General features: G+C 38.4%; 1 protein-coding gene across 1 annotated transcript; it reads left to right on the top strand.

The window, feature by feature from the left end:
- The first annotated feature begins 568 nt into the window (after positions 1-568).
- LOC120632149 (CLIP domain-containing serine protease 2-like) lies at positions 569-16,815 on the top strand. The gene is made up of 7 exons (XM_039901954.1): positions 569-740; positions 6,559-6,686; positions 9,736-9,883; positions 11,188-11,299; positions 13,881-14,077; positions 15,373-15,510; positions 16,511-16,815. The coding sequence occupies exons 1-7, from the start codon at positions 674-676 to the stop codon at positions 16,813-16,815; spliced, it is 1,095 nt and encodes a 364-aa protein (XP_039757888.1). The 5' UTR covers positions 569-673.
- The last annotated feature ends 1,076 nt before the right edge of the window (positions 16,816-17,891 follow it).

The raw sequence follows: 17,891 nt of genomic DNA on the forward strand, positions 1-17,891 counted from the left end.
TAAAATTTGGTATGGTATATACACGGCCTTGGACCCATAAAGCACGCCCGCTAATCACTGCGCCAGTCAGCCGTCAAAATTTATTTATACTTACATATATATATATATATATATATGTTAGCCTTTGTATGTACATTTGGTTAAAAATAAAAACGTATCTTCGTTCAGACTGGTCAAAGTTATGCATAATCTGTGGTCGGTATAAGTTGGAACTTTCAGTAGAAATTCAAAATGACAGAAACTCAGATCAAAAAGGGATGTTTGAGTTTATAATGTGCCGTGTTTTAACTAGATACTTTAACGATTAAACGTTGTAAGTTATGAATATGGGGTTTCTTTTACATATTAATAAGCATGGTGCTACCACCAGACGAGCTTTGTTACAAGAAGCTCTACTACCTACTACTAAAATTATTTAAAATTACCAACCACTCTGTGCCATTTTGTTTTTTTTTATACCATTTACAATTACTGTGCTTAACTTACCTTCCAATATATAAGCCCATCACATCAGCATTTGTTTCATTAACTGACCACCATTCAGAGAACAGTGTTGTATACAGTGAGTGATAAATTGTGACCGCCACAGGCAATCAGTTATATAAACTGAGTGTCCGGATTTAGAACTTTTTGACAATAAGTCTAAGCTCATGAGATTTTATACTCAAAAATAATGATTTCGGGATACAAACAAGTTATTCTACTGTATTTCCTCGCTATTGTTTCATCGACTTATTCTGGTATGTAGCAATTTTCTATTCATATTTGCCCCTAAATTCGTAATCGTAGTTTGATATTTATTTTAAATTTTTTTTCTATTATTTGCAATTTTAATTTGATTTAAGTTAGTATCGATTTGAGATCGTAGTCTGCACATATTTGCTTATCTTCACAGTATTTTGTATTTTTTGTTTGAATTTTTGTCATTTTTGCCATATGGGTATTTGGCCTGAATTAAAGCATTTATTATTATTAAATATACACAACGCCTGCATTTTTATCGTGTAATAAAGAATTTTTGCCGTGTGGTATCGGTTGTCACCACTGTTTCTCTTCTTAGGGTGTTGTACGAGGTGACTAAGGAAATATAAGGAAAAACGGGCAGCAGCGTCCTCTGTGCTACTTCTACTGAGACCGGCATCTGACGGCCGACTAGCGCAGTGGCAGCGACCCTGCTTTCTGAGTCCATGGCCGTGGGTTCGATTCCCACGACTGGAAAATGTTTGTGTGATGAACATGAATGTTTTTCAGTGTCTGGCTGTTTATCTGCATATTATAAGTATTTTTGTATATTATTCATACAAATATTGTATACTTTTTGTTAAATTTTTACTTATAATTTTACTATATTATGTTTATGTGGTGTACAATAAAAGTGTATTCATTCAAATATCAGTCATCTAAGTACCCATAACACAAGCTACGCTTGCTTTGGGGCTAGATGGCGATGTGTGTGTTGTTGTAGTATAAAAAAAAAAAAAACTAGTGTGCCCAATGTGGTGATTATGCGCAAACCCTCTCATTAGGAGAGAAAATAAATTGACGTTGATTCTCGCCCGTGCCTCCTAGTTTCGAATTATAGGTACACCCTCCCGTTAGGAGAGGCCTTTAATCCAGCGGAGGACTGTTATAGACTGATGATGACGAATAAAGAATTTTATTATTATCATAACTAGTTCAATGTTTTCTACTTCTCATTTCAACCTTCGATCCCGCCTCGGTAACAGTCTGGTACTCCCATTTTGTAAAACGAAGTTCTTCGGTAATTCTTTCACCTTTAAAGCAATTATGCTCTGGAACAATCTGCCTGCTGAAATCCGTGGAAGTAACTCCCTTCCTATATTTAAGAGTCGTCTGAAGGACTACCTCTCTTTGGGTGTTGGCAGTTGAAGTTGTTGCTTTATTACTGTCTGTAGATTATGTATTAAAATCTACTTTTATATATTACTAGCTGTTGCCCGCGACTTTGTCTGCGTTTGATTTTGTTTTTTGATGTGGCATTAAATTTAGTTGTAGATCAAAAAAAAATTATAGTATTCAGTATCACTAAGCCTTAAATGAGGGGTTTGCTGCTGTCCGCTCAGGAGTTCTGGTTCTCTAACCACAGTTTGGGTTAAATTAAACACATATTATAACCTTTATAGTACAAAAATAACTATTTAAATCGGTTATAATTTGTCGGAGTTAAAATCGTCAAAAAGTCATCCACTCTCCCAAAGGATCCAAGCTTAATGTCGGGATAAAAAGTATCCTTTATTACTTCTAACACTTCTAAGAATATGTGTACAAAGTTTCATGAGGATCGGTTAAGTAGTTTTTGCGTGAAAGCGTAACAAACAAACTTACATTGACATTTATAATATTAGTAGGGATAGGGATGTATATTATATATTTAAATAAATAATAAATATACTACGACAATACACACATCGCCATCTAGCCCCAAAGTAAGCGTAGCCCCAAAGTAAACAAAAATACCGACTTTGGTAAATAACTAAAAAACAAGAAGTAATTATTTTCTACATAATCTCCAAAATAACAATTTTTTAAGTCGGTGCCAAGTAAAATGTAGAAAATTACTAAGTATAGATCATATACCTACTTCGTATTTCGTTTTATATGATAATGCCATTGCCACAGAATTAAGAACACACAGAAACCGTGTACGCGACTAATATTTAAGCATCAAAAACCACTCCACTTTAGTAGTGTTTCTCAAACACAGGTTAGTCTCTCCACTCCATTTAGCAGTTGACAGTAATTATTTTACCTCTGTTCTAAACGTTTACCATTATATGGGGAAAATGGGAAATGTTTGAGTGCTAGCAACTTTCCGCGCTTGTCAAGTGAGACATGCACGCTGCGTTTTAACTGTTTTTGGGCACAATGCACTGCATGCAATAATGACTAAATTAGAGTTCTGTATTTTCTTAATTCTGGGACTAAAGCACGAGTATTAGTCATATTAACAAAATATATCAATAACAACATAACGGGGTATTTCGGTTAAATATTTTCCTGTACTTATTTGCTTTGTGGATGAGTCAATAATTTTATTACTGGCAGTAAAAGTAAATGATAAAAAAGCTAAGAGTAATCTAAATCAGAGGGAGCTCTATGCTCGCAGTATTTCAACGTGAACAAATCAGAAATTGGTAGATCAGTAGAGACTCTGCAGAAAACCTTTGTGAGGCTAAGTTGTTAAAGCTATGCTTTTTCATTACAGTGAAAACGTCGTATGAAATGCGTATGCATTGATTTTTACAAATATCATCATCATCATTATATTAACCGATAGACGTCCACTGCTGGACATGCCTTTTGTAGGGAGTTCCAAATTCCCCGGTTTTGTGCCGCTCGAATCCAGCGGCTACCTGCGACGCACCTAATGTCGTCCGTCCACCTCGGCGGGGGTCGACCAACGCTGCGTTTACCAGTGCGGCTGCCATTCCAGCACCTCGGGTCCCCAACGTCCATCCCGCCTCCGAACTATGTGCCCCGACCATTGCCACTTCAGCTTCGCGACTCGTTGAGCTATGTCGGTAAATCTGGTTCTTCTACGAAGCTTCACATTTCTGGTTTGATCGCATAGAGATACTCCGAGCATAGCACTCTCCATCGCCCGCTGAGTGACTCTGAGCCTTCTTATGAGGCCCATAGTTAGCGACCATGTTTCGGAGCCATAGGTCATCACTGGCAACACGCACTGTTCGAAGACTTTGGGCTTCAGGCACTGAGGGATTTTTGACAAAGAGATGTCACGAAGCTTTCCGAACGCAATCAAAGTTGGATTCGGTGGTTCACCTCCTTCTCGAAATTGGACCTACCTAACTGGATCGTGTTCGTTTTGCTCATGTTCATTCTTAGGCCAACCTGTTGAGAAACTCTACTGAGGTCACCGAGCATCTTATTAAGGTCTCCCAGAGTCTCTGCCATATGACTACATCGTCGGCAAAACGAAGTTGAGTCATGTACTCGCCGATAATGTTGATGCCAAGTCCGTAACAATCCAGAAGCTTAAAGACGTCCTCCAACGCAGCGGTAAATGGCTTCGGGGAGATAACATCTCCCTGTCGCACACCTCGCTGCAATTGTATTGGTCTCGTAGTCTGATCCTGTATACGAACTGACATAGTGGCATTTTTGTACAAACACTGCAACAGTTGGATATACCGGTAGTCGATTCGGCATCTTTGCAGTGACCTTAACACAGCCCAAGTTTCCACCGAATCAAAGGCTTTTTCATAGTCCACAAACGCTAAGCAAAGTAGCCAGTTATACTCTTCAGTCTTCTGTATAACCTGCCGCAGCGTATGAATGTGGTCTATTGTACAAAAGCCCTTACGGAAACCGGCTTATATATAGAGGCTGGAAGTCGTCAAACCTACGAGCGAGGCGATTCGTAATGACTCTCGAAAACAGCTTGTACATGACTCAGCAGTGAGATGGGTCTAATTTTCTTCAGCAAAGTATGATCACCTTTTTTGAAGAACAAGACCACACTCCTGTGCCATGCCTCTGGCATTGTGCCTTGGTGAATAACAGAAACAAACAATCGCTGAAGGACTTTCAGTATCGGTTTTCCCCCAGCCTTCAGGAGTTCTGCTGCTATTCCCCAGCGCCTTGCCATTCTTAAGCTGTTTGAGAGCCACACTAATCTAATATAGGCGGACGTCCGGGATATCTTCGGTATCTTCGGTATTCTCGATCATTACAATACTAAAAGTCAATTAAGCATACTTGTTACATAATCTACTATCATAACATGATACGTAAGGTAATATCAGATTTACATTTGCATTAGTTAAATTACATAGACAAAAACGAAAAAATACAGTTTTGTCATCAGTATCGATTATTTTATGTTTTAATTTATACTCTTTGTTTGCACACAAAAAAAATACAGAAGAAGACTTAAAAAAACACAGACAGAAGTAGTATACAAAAGGCGGCCATATTGCTTAGTAGCGATCTCTTCCAGGCAACCTTAGGATAAGGAAAACAAAAGGATAACAGACTGTAGGTTGTGCATATTAAAAAAATAAATACATACTAGTACTTGAACTAGATAACACAAATAAAATAATACATAATATGATAAATAAATAAATATACAAGTACAATAGAGAGATTAGAGTGCCCGCCAAAAAATATTTTCGAAATTTTTAACAAGCTGTAGCAAGCCTTCTTCGTCCGCGTTTATTGTGGCTTTTTTACAAATCCTATAGGTAAGTTTCTTATCCTGGGATAAAATGTTACTCTCCGTCTTTTCGACTAACTCTTTGCCAAATATCAAGTTGATCGGTTGCGTAGTTACAGTGTGAGGGCAGGACAAACAAACAAACACACTCATATTCTCATACACAAAATTGTTGAGGATAACTTTATAGGTAACTACTTACCGTGAAAAAGTTGCTTTAAAAACTCAATTTTTTAAACATATTTGTGAGAGAGCGGCCTTAAGTTTATAGAAGAGTCGAAATCTATGATATATATATATATATAAATATATATAAAAAAAAAGAGGTTGGGGAAAAAGTTTCTTCGCTTTTTTAAGAAAGTTCAAAACGTTTTTTAATATAGTTTACTTACATTTAACTAGAGTATGTAGGTACAATTTTGTTTGATAACTTTTTGCCGTCTTGTATGTAAGGACATAATCTCATTGCTTTGGAAATTTTGGGGCTTCTGATCAAACACCCGCGACAAGTAGTTTTGGAAGTCCTCTCGTGATGTCAACCTGACACTGCCTAAAGAAATCTGAAGAGACCGTAATAGGTGGAAATCTAAAGGAACAAGGTCAGGACTATACGGCGGATGCATTGACACCTCCCAGCCAAACTCTCATAATTTTTGCTGAGTGGCTAAAGATGTGTGTGGTTTAGCGTTATCATCATGAAAACCTCACCCCTTCTGTTGATTAATTCCGGCCGCTCTCTCAACTTCTTGCTTTAATCTCATCAGTTGTTCGCAGTATAGTTCAGAATTGATGGTCCTGCTTGGTGGTAACAGCTCATAATGAATAAAGCCCTTCCTATCCCTCAACACACACAGCATCACTTTCACAGCGTCACCGCAGTGGCATCGACGAGGCTGAATTATAGAGGCACCAGTCACCACCGACAGAGTGGTGTGGTCTAACATAGTGCCCAGGTGAGCTGAAGGGAGAGCATGTAGCCAGTAGCCGGACTCCTTAGCAGAGATAGCGAGAATACGAGCACGGTCTCTTTTAGATGGCATTTGGTCTAAAAGTGTGTCTAAGGTTTTTTTGCAAATAATGTCGTACTGTCTCTGTGAAGAAAAATAAACCGGCAAAATACTGGTTGTTGTTGTGTTAGGTACACCACTCAAGAACGGCTGGACCAATTTTTATTATATTTGATTTTTTGGATTCCTCTTAGACCGAAATAGGACAATAAGTATTAAAATATAACATTCGTCAAAAAATAATTATCCTAGTTACGAAGTTTGCCGGGACAGCTAGTAAATATATATTATTCGTTTAAGGCCTCTTTTCTTTCGTCATCTCAACTATTGTTAACACCCGGTTCGTTTCAGATCGGTGCGGGCTCAACGAAAGATGCGTCGAACGTACAAAGTGCACTGTGCTACACTCCCAGAAAAGTGGAGATCAGACCACGATGCAGCTTCCAAAGCAATGTAGCCTTAGTAAAAAAAAACTGAAGGTATGATGACTATTTATTTATTTACTACTTAGATATTGGATAGAAGCAGGCGTTACTTTGCGGAAATCCATAATATATTATGAAAATTAATCTTAATTTGCTATACTCCGCGAACAGCGGGAGAATCTTTATGGTGTAATTTATAATTTCTTCAATCCGTATACGCCACACCAAACAGATCCTCGGCAATGTAGGGTACATTACGCACGTTTCACTCCGAAACCGGAGCATCCTCAGGAGTCGTTTACTTTACTAATAATTCCGAATGAGGGCTGACATGAACAGGCCGGTCATAAAAGTTTTTTTTTTATTTAAGCATTAAATCTGAAATATTAGTACACGGGCTTTCGTTAAATTAACCCATTACCGGCCCACTACGGGGCATAGGTCTCCTCCCACAATGAGAAGGTGTTTAGGCCGTAGTCCACCACGCTGGCCCAGTCCGGATTGGTGGACTCCACACTCCTTCGAGAACTCTCAGGATGTTTTCCTTCACCGATGAAGCAATTGATATTTTAATTACTTTAATTACTTACAACTTACATAACTTAGAAAAGTTAGAGGTGCGTGCTGGGATTCGAACCCGGCCCCCCGCAAGTGAAGTCGAGCTCCTGCCCACTGGGCTATCACCGCTTAAACACTACACTAACTCGGCTTATTTACTGTCTCTGAGACTCATCTGTGAAACCGAAACGCTAATAGATTTTCTGAAAGAAATGATACAGCCCTAACATCACAAGCAAAATAAAAATCAAATGAAATCAAAGACTCCCGTCACTTTTGTAGGTCCGCGTCGCATAGCGTAGTTACTATGGACGTGTCGATCTTTTATCTTCAATACGTTAGTTTGCATGTAGAAATAAATATGCTACTTTCGATTAATTTTTATTTAATTATTCATTTTATTATACTCTTTATTTGTACACCACTCAGAAAAACGAGAAAAAAAAGAACAAACACGTGAAGAATGAAGCAGGATACAAAAGGCGGCCTTATCGCTAGGTGGCGATTTTTCTTTGATTCCTTATGTTATGAAATATACTTATGCACCCATCAACAGTATTTCGAAATTCCGTTACCAGTTGTATTTAGCTGATGCAAGCGACTTCGACTGCGTATCATTTATGATGTCTTTCAACTCGGCCGCCCGACAGGCCCACAATGAACTCGTTACCCGCCTTGTTTAAATTAAATATATTAAAAGACCCTCATCGCCGTTTAGCCCCATAATAACTTGTTTTGTGGGTACTAAGATGATATATACGATCATCATCATCATCATCATCTCAACCAATTGACGTCCACTGCTGGACATAGGTCTTTTGTAGGGAGTTCCACAATGCACGGTCCTGGGCCGCTTGCCTCCAACGGCTCCCAGCTACTCGCCTGATGTCATCTGTCCACCTCGTTTGGGGCCGACCTACGCTGCGTTTACCGGTGCGGGGTCGCCATTCCAGCACCTTAAGACCCCAACGTCCATCGGTTCTCCGAGCTATGTGCCCCGCCCATTGCCACTTCAGCTTCGCAACTCGCTGAGCTATGTCGGTAACTCTAGTTCTTCTACGGATCTCCTCATTTCTGATTAGATCACGTAGAGACACTCCTAACATAGCTCTTTCCATCGCCCGCTGAGTGACTCTGAGCCTTCTTATGAGGCCCATAGTTAGCGACCATGTCTCTGATCCGTAAGTCATCACTGGCAACACGCACTGTTCGAAGACTTTAGTCTTCAGGCACTGAGGGATTTTGGACGAAAAGAGGTCACGAAGTCTCCCGAACGCTGCCCATCCAAATTGGATTCGGCGGTTTACCTCTTTCTCGAAATTGGACCTACCTAACTGGATCGTGTGTCCTAGGTATATATACTCGTCTACAATTTCGAGTGCAGAGCTCCTAACAATTATTGGGTGGAGCGGAACATGAGCGTTAGACATAATTAGATATATACGATATAAATAAATATACTACGACAATAAACACATCGCGATCTAGCCCCAAAGTAAGCGTAGCTTGTGTTATGGGTACTAAGATGACTGATGAGTATTTTTATGAACAATATACATAAATACTTAGACTATACATATAAACACCCAGACACTGAAAATACCATTTTTCAGTAGTGGGAACCGAACCCACGGCCTTGGATTCAGAAAGCAGGGTCGCTGCAAACTGTGCCAATCTATATGGTGGACGGATGACATGAAGCGAGCCGTAGGGAGCCGCTGGACCCAAACGGCATAATACCGGGGTATTTGAAGCCTTAGCCTTAGCCTTTCAAAAGACCTATGTCCAGTAGTGGACTTCGATCGATTGATATGTTGATGATGACATCGCGATACATAAATACTTATAACAGGTCTTTTTTTATTCCGCTACAAGTTAGCCCTTTACTGCAATCTCACCTGGTGCTAAGATGGTAGCGGGTTAACCTGTTAGGGAGTATATAGTCATACCCCAAATCGGTTTCTACGTGACATCGCACCAGAACACTAAATCGCTTAGCGGCACGCCTTTGCCGGTAGGGTGGTAACTAGCCACGGCCAAAGCCTCCCACCAGACCAGACATGAGAAAATTCAGAAAATTATAAATTCCCAAATTGACCCTGCCTGGATCGAATCCGGGACCTTCTAATTAAATTTACAGCGCTCACCGTTGCGCCAGGGAGGTCGTCAACTGTAGGACGGAAACACCCCGACACTAAAAAGCATTTATGTACAACACACAAACATCTTCCAATTGACAAGACAATAATGACAAGGTTGCTTGGAAGCATCCGGCTCCGCTTTCATCGTAAATTGTTGATGTTGGAAAAGAGCAACTGCTGAGTTTCTTGCTGGCTTCTCCTCGGTAGAATATGCTTTCCGAACCGGTGGTAGAGTCACTACAAACAGACAGACTTGACGTTTCAAAGTTGCTTATATAAGGCCTACTTGAAATAAATGAATTTTGAATTGTGGGAGTCGAATCCACGGGCTTATACTGAGAAAGCAGGGCCCACTGCCCACAGCCCACTGCGCCAATCAGCCGTCTAACTTTTTTTATTTCCAGGTGTGTTGTCCAGAACCAGCTTACCCCTACCCCCTACTGCCTGACTGGAACACTTGCGGAATCATGACCCCGAACAAGATATATGGAGGTACTCTGACTGATATTGACGAGCATCCTTGGATGGCATTGATCAAATATCAAAACCCAGGTATACCTCTTTCCGAACCAATCTTTTCCAACCAAGCTTTTTTAACCAAGCTTTCATACTGGGGCAATCCAAAAAGTTCTATTTAGTTTGTAATAAAAAACAAAAATTCGCTTGTGTCCGCAATTGGCTAAAGCCGGTATAAAGACTTATCATATATCGATAAGTACAATCGGTACCGACTACCACATCACTCTTTCCTCGACGACTGAGTGAATGCTATGTACGAAACTGTTGCATAGTTCCGAGTTCTACCCTCGTTTAATTTATAAATATATGATTAATATCTTTAACAATTAAATGCATTTAATTTTATTAATAAACGTACGTCTGCACTAAGTGCTACATAAAACAAGTTATTATCATCTGTTATGTGGCTCAATAAGTTGTTAAAAATGTTTGTAACCTGCTAAACTTTAAGTAATATATTATTTATTTGTTCAACCTAGGCTAGACACTAGGATATGAACTGTAATACAATTATTAAAATAATAAAGATATTTTAAAAACAAAACAAACAAACTTGCCACACTGCACGACTGGCAGTCTTATCAGACGTGAAGAAAACATTACTCTTTTTTTTTTATTATTATTCTTTTTTTTAAGGGCTTTTACAGGTCAGCCCCATTACTCTTTATAAACGAAAAGTGGACATAAGGCGGTTGGCCTTACTCGAAATGGACATAAGTTATTGAAATCTGTAGGTATGTCGTTTGCGAAAGGTGCAGAAGTCATTTGTGGGATTGGGTATATGCTTTTATAATCTGATTCCCAAGTTGATTTTGGACCTGCCAATGCATAAGTTTAAACAATCGTGGTTTCTATACGATTGATGAATCTCCGCTCTCATCTCTCACAAGATAGAAAATTTATTATATATTTTTTTTTTCATTGTTAACGGTAAAATTATGTTGAAAAAGAGCAATCTGCTGAGTTTCTTGCCGGCTCTTCTCGGTGGAATCTGCTTACCGAACCGGTGGTCGAGTCTCTACAAACAGACTGAATTGACGTTTTAAAAGTGCTTATAAACTTGAAATAAACGAATTTTGAAATTTGAAATTTTGAAGGATATCGAAACGGGAGCTCAGGGCGTTCAGATCAAATACTCGTATGTTAGCTCGCAGGTTCGCACATTGCAATAAGAGGGTAAATCTAAAGTTCTTTAAGGCTATATAGCCAAACTTTTTACACGTGTAGCCGGCGTGTAGTAAGCGAAGGAAAAGATCGCGAGGTAACCTACAAGCCTGAGAGTTCTCCATAATGTACACGGTAAAAGCACAATTTTTAATCAGTTTTGTTATTATCAGATAATGCTACGGAAACCGGCTTCCTGTGCGGTGGAGTGCTTATCTCGTCCAGATACGTGCTCACTGCGGCACATTGCGTCACATCGCGTTCGGATTCCAAGCGTTTCAAAATGTAAGATACTTTCATAGACTAAGGCAGGTTTGGGTAAATAAGGCCTTAGTTACAAAAATAGTATTTATTTACTTATAAATAATCGTAGTCGCTCAAAGTTGCACTCGTAAGCATCTAAAACTTATAAAATACTAGCGTACCCAGCCCGCTTCGCCGGGCTAGATTTTGCTATATTTTATTTAAACAATAAACTTACATCATGATAATTTAAGTAATATATTAAATCATTTATTTATCTCCGTATTGATTCTCTTCTATTCTCTTCTCGAGCGGGTGAAGATCATTATCTACACCCATGTACACCCAACAATAGAATCATCATATTAAATAAAAGCTGTATTTGACAGTTAGGAGTGCTCCGATTGTCACCAAACTTTACAGGATTACTCGCCAGGTCAATCCGGAGATTCCCTGAAAGTTTCATTGAAATCGTTCCAGCCGTTTCGGAGCCTATACGGAAAATACCCACACACTTTCTCTTATATATATATATATATATATATATATAAGAGAAAGTGTATATTATATATATATATATATATATATATATAAGAGAAAGTGTGTGGGTATACCTGTAACCTCAAACCTGTAATGACGTGTTTGGTCGCTTACTGCTTAACAGTGCGGGATGGGTCTTGATTCATGAGGGATGGTCGTGCGACCCTAGTAATAAGAGTCGCTATTTTTTGTTTATGGTAATTCGTATAAAAGTCATTAACATTAAAATTATCTTGATTCAGGTATTTATTTTTTATTTTATTTAAAATCTCCCATAGCTAGGCGTTAATACTCGTTGAATTAAGAACGTATATTAGAATCCTCATTCAGCCATTATTGTATGCAGTGCATTGTGTCCAATAACAGTGAAAAAAGCCCCGCGCACGTTTCACTTTACACCCGTGGAATGCTGCTGGCACGCAAACTTTTCCCATTTTCACATTTTATGGTGAACGCTTAGAACATTGGAGGTATAAATTACTGTAATTTGCTAAATGGTATGAAGCAACTAACCGTTTTGTTCGAGAAACAATACCAAAGTGGACTGGTTTTTGATGCTTCAATATTAGTCGTGTACACTGTTTTCTGTATGTTCTTAATTATGTGGCTATGCCACTTTGTTTGATCAATGACTCAGTAGTCATTGATCCAACAAAGTGGCAACGACTCATTGATGCTAAACGTTAAAAGAGCGTTTTTTTTATTCCATAATAAGTTGACTGCAATCTCACTTGCAGTGAGAATGCAGTCTAAGGGCTCTTTCACATAGAACATTCGATTTTACAGGATCCATTTTAACTGATCCGTCGCTACTGGTGGTAATATTCATACAGCATTTACAGGACCGAGTTTACTGATCCGTCGCTACTGGAGGATATTCGCACAGCATTTTCAGGACCGATTTTAACAGATCCGACGGTACTGGACTTTCGCTCTTCTGTGTATCGTCTACTTTCTACGGGGATGGACGTTGTAAATGGCGGCTGTGTGCTGCACACCGCACCCCGCGCACCCTCGTTCCACTGCCAAGCCTCGCGCGGTTTCGATCCAATAAAACGGATCAGTATTTCTGTTGTTACTGGATCCGGAATACTGTATTCTGTGTGTTTTATGCAATCAGGAAAATTAGACAGCTTACCGATGTTGAAACAGCTAGGCTTGTTTATTTCGCATACTTTCACAGTATTATGTCCTATGGGATCTTGCTGTGGGGAAAAGCTGCAGATATTGAAAGTATATTTATACTACAGAAAAGAGTACGATCAATATATAAACTTGGATCACGCGAATCGCTTCGAGAAAATTTAAACAAATAGGTATTCTTACAGTAGCTTCGCAATACATTTATAATAATATAGTCTTTGTGAGACAAAATATTACTCTTTATAAATCAAAAGCTGAAATTAACAATCGACTTACCAGAAACGGTCATAAATTAGTGATATCTGCATATCGTCTGCGAAAGGTGCAGAACTCCTTTGTGGGGTTGAGTATACGCTTTTACAACATGATTCCTAAGGAAATTCTTGACCTACCAATGCATACATTTAAAAAATGTGTAAAAACGCATCTAGTACAGCGAGGTTACTATACATTTGATGAATTCCTCAATGACAAGGTAGAATGGAAGCAGCCAGCCTCGCTCTCATCTCCCGCAAGATAGCAAAATGATTGTAAATGTTGATGTTCGAAAAGAGCAACTACTGAGTTTCTCGCCGGCTCTTCTCGGTAGAATCTGCTTTCCGAACCGGTGGTAGAGTTACACAAACATACATACTTGACGCTTAGCAAAAGTGCTTATAAAGTAGGCCTACTTGAAATAAATGAATTTGAACATACAACTACATACGCTACTAACATATAGGTACGTTTAAAGGGACCTGTAAAACGGATTGCTGCTTATTTTCTCGGATAGGTATTTTTTACTGGATCCGGAATACGGTATTCTGTGTGAGTTCGCTCATACAACTACATACGCTAGTAACATGTACGTTTTAACGGACCTGTAAAACGGACGTTCTATGTGAACGCGCTCTAGACGTGGACGAAATCGCAGGCAACAGCTGTTTTTGTATAATTTCAGTACTGAAGTCCGCCTTGGCGAGTGGGATATTTCAAAAGATACAGACTGCATATTCTATAAAGAGGCTGACTGCAGCCTTCCAGTACAGAACGTGCAAGTCGAGGAGGTGATAGCGCATGAAGACTACGTTCCAGATGATGAGCACCAGCTTAACGACATCGCGCTCTTAAGACTGTCAGATAATGTAACTTTCAATGGTTTGTTGATCACTTGAATAAAATTTTTCTTATCGTAATTAACCTGTCGTGGTTAGGTTAGCGACAAAGCTGCTTGGAAGCAGGCCACTCTGCTCTCATCTCTCACAAAACAGAAAAATTCTAAAGATTGCTAAACTATAAAATTATCTTTGAAAAGATCAATCTGCTGAGTTTCCTGCCGGCTCTTCTCAGTGGAATCTGTCTTTCAAACCGGTGGTAGAGTGACAAACAGACTGACTTGACGTTTCAAAAGTGCTTATAAACTAGGCCTACTTGAAATAAATGTTTTTTTTTTAAATGTAAATTTATAGGAAGTTTCGTAAGTAAAAAATAAAAAAGTATTATTTGCTATACCAACTCCGCGAAAAGCAAGAGGATAACTTCAATAATATTTCCCGCGAGAACGCTCGCTGGGTTTCATGGCTGTACCTCCTCGCGACCTCATAGAGCTTTTAGTAAGTTTTTAAGTCAAGTCAAGGTCAACATCACGGCCGTGTGGTGGCGCCAGATCAGAATACAGTAATTGTCACCATCTTAACGTCTACAAATAGAGTTAAAAAACTCTTTAAATTATTATACAAAAAATCTCAATAACCACCAGTAAATAAAAAAATAAATAAATAAAAATTAACAAATTATTACTTTTCCCACCTTTTAGAACTTTTATATAATTTTTCCTTTATTTCACATTAAAGACACTCACATTACATTTAATTTTTGATTTTAGATTTTTAGTTTTTTCTTTTTTTTTAGATTTTCATGTTTATTAATTTCATAATTTTTGATTTTGTTTATTATTTACCTCTTTGATGATTTTGTATTTCTCGATGTAAATGAGTTTGTTTTAATGAAAAATATCTTTTGTGTGTTTATATATTATATTATATTATATATTATAAGTATTCTATGTTATTGCTCTTTTTTATGATAATTTTGTTATTGTTTAGTCGCGAGGATTCAGTGACGACGAAGATAATGGGGCTGGCTGAAAACCAGTGCTGCGCGTTGTAGTTTGCAGCTATACTGAGCCAGCTCCTTTGTCACACATTTTTTTTTTAATTTTTATAGTTTAACAATTATTTTATTTCACGAATGTAACATTTTACACAAATGTGTGACAATAAATACGATTTTTCTTTTCTTTCTTTCTTTCTTTCTTTTTCTTTTCTTAACACCACCACCAACTACATCGGAAATGGGATCCTATTTCCGAGTCCCCAAATATTATTAAAAAGTGTCATTCAATGCCACTGAGGCAAAGCTGCGGGTAATAAAACAAGTGACTCTTCTTTCAGATTTTGTAAAGCCCATATGCCTCCCTACGAACGCGTCGCTTCGCGCTACGGAAAAATGGTTATGGAATCAATCTTTGGAGGTGGCGGGGTGGGGCGAAACAGGAACCATAAAGGATACTGGTGCTTTGAATAATGTCGGTATGTGTTTTCGTATTTTTAAGATGGGTGGGCATATGAATGAAGCAACGGCAAGAATAATTAATCAATCTACTTTTAAAAAACATTTTTTTTATTGTAAACACTGGTGATTAATGAAATGAATGAATGAATTGAAATACACAAAGGTAATTTATCCACTACGTGTTGTTTCTACCGCTGCCAATGCTCAACTGATCCCCGCTCTATTGTGGCGGCCTAATTTATTAGACTGAATGTCCACAATCTAGTCAGTACTGTACATCCGAAATTTCAAAAAGGGTGTCAATTTCGTACAATTAAACATCACTAGAGCGGAAAATATAACTTTTCACACGTCCAGACCAAAAGAAATTCGGAAATTATAAATTCCCAAATCACCCCGGGACCTCCCATTTAGATCCCAAGATCACAGCGCTCACCAATGCGCCAGGGAGGTCGGCTGAAATGATAACAGTAAAAATTAACAACGTTACTATACACTCCTTGCCCGTAGTCCGGCCCCAACTAGTCACAGCGTGAGGTTAAAAGTAAAATAGCCTTAGTAAATAATAAAATGCATAAAAAAAATGAACTAACTGCTAATTCCCGAGATTAGCGCGTTCTAACAATTAACCGTTTGTCCTGGGGCCATGTAGTGGTGCACCATCCCATCATATCAATGACTATCTTAAAGGAAAATGATAATAATTATAGATTGTATTTTCTAAGTATTTATTATTTATTTAATCTGTGATTTTTATTCCGGTATTTCCCATATTTTTTGTTTTTACATTTTTATGTGACAAGTCTCGTATTGTTATATAATATTGAAAATTGTTAACGACAAATTTTTGCCCGCCAATCTTGGCAGTATATGTGACACTTATAAAAATCAATTACACCTATGCAAACATTTTGAACGAACCATATTCCAGCAAAATTAAAAAAAAATTATTGATTGATTGATATCAATAAAATATGGATAATTTTATTGAAAATAATTTTCTGTTTTCATGACCAGCAACGGAGAAGAAGGAGAAAGTGGACCTGTCTGTATTCAATAAAAAAGTTTGCAAACGACGGTATGCGCTCGCCGGGCGTCAAATAACGAACAAGCAACTTTGCGCGGGAGGTGGTAAAGATGGTAAAGACACCTGTAAAGGAGACTCTGGAGGTCCGCTGATGACTCAGGTCTCTGGATCAAATTGGGTGTCGGTTGGTGTTGTCTCCTACGGGCCCCAAAACTGTTCAACTACCGGCTGGCCAGGAGTGTACACCAAAGTGTCTTCATATATAGATTGGATACTTTCCAAGTTGAGATTGTAATTTAAACTATCGTTAATTCAGGGGACTCTCACAGCATCTGTTGGCAGAGGCCGATAGCAGTGACTGTACCCTTAGAACAAGATATGCCCACTGGCGATCGAACAGTTGTTTTCGGGTATGGTTGAACATCGGAGTAAATTGGATCTAATCTGCATTATGTTAAAGCTTAAATTTGTCTTCAATTCGGGCTTTTGACAGAACTGAAGTACAAGATTTGCGACTCTAAAACGAGTTATATTAGGTTCATTTTACATTAACGATATATAGTTTGATACGCGGAAGCGACTCCTCGATTAGAGCAAATCTTGTACCTCCTTCAGTTACTGGACATAGTCTCTCTGTATATTTTTTAGTATAATTAAACAAATATAAAGTTGTTATTTGAAGCGAATAATAAAAACTTCTTTCGTCAGTATTAATACATATTTATCAGTTGCTGTCCTTATTTTTGGCACACACCCGAGCCGTAAGTGGTAATACAATTAAATGCCGACATACAGTTCAGGGATTGCACACATACTTTGACGGCTGATTGGCGCAGTGCACAGCGACCCTGCTTTCTGTGTCACCGTGGGTTCGTTTCCCACAACTGGAAAAAGTTTGTGTGATGAACATGAATGTTTTTCAGTGTCTGGGTGTTTATATGTAATTTTTAAGCATTTATGTACATTATTCATAAAAATAACAATCAGTCATCTTAGCACCGTTCGCGCCGGGCGCGTTCACATAGAACGTCCGTTTTACAGTTCCGTTTAAACATATATTTTACTAGCGTATGTAGTTGTATAAGCGAGTACACACAGAATACAGAATACAGAATTCTGGATCCAGTAAAAAATACCTATCCGACAAGATAAGCAGCAATCCGTTTTACAGGTCCCTTTAAACGTATATGTTACTAGCGTATGAGCGAGTTTACGGAGAATACAGTATTCCGGATCCAGTAAAAGTAAAAGTCTGTGTGTGTGCAAGTCACACACGGTAGAAGTGAAACTAAATCTTTTTTTGACGTGCACGAAAATCGTGTATACTGGATACACGATTTTTTTTAACTTTACTTTTTTGCATAATTTTAA

The sequence above is a fragment of the Pararge aegeria genome, chromosome 19, assembly GCF_905163445.1.
Source record: "Pararge aegeria chromosome 19, ilParAegt1.1, whole genome shotgun sequence".
In the NCBI taxonomy this organism is placed as follows: Eukaryota; Metazoa; Arthropoda; class Insecta; order Lepidoptera; family Nymphalidae; genus Pararge; species Pararge aegeria.

What these genes read in the sequence shown, in the direction of transcription:
- LOC120632149 (XM_039901954.1), top strand. Translation starts at nt 674, where the DNA reads ATGATTTCGGGATACAAACAAGTTATTCTACTGTATTTCCTCGCTATT. An exon ending in AGATAATGTAACTTTCAATG is followed by an intron (nt 14,078 to 15,372) that starts GTTTGTTGATCA and finishes CTCTTCTTTCAG; the next exon opens with ATTTTGTAAAGCCCATATGC. An exon ending in TGGTGCTTTGAATAATGTCG is followed by an intron (nt 15,511 to 16,510) that starts GTATGTGTTTTC and finishes TTTCATGACCAG; the next exon opens with CAACGGAGAAGAAGGAGAAA.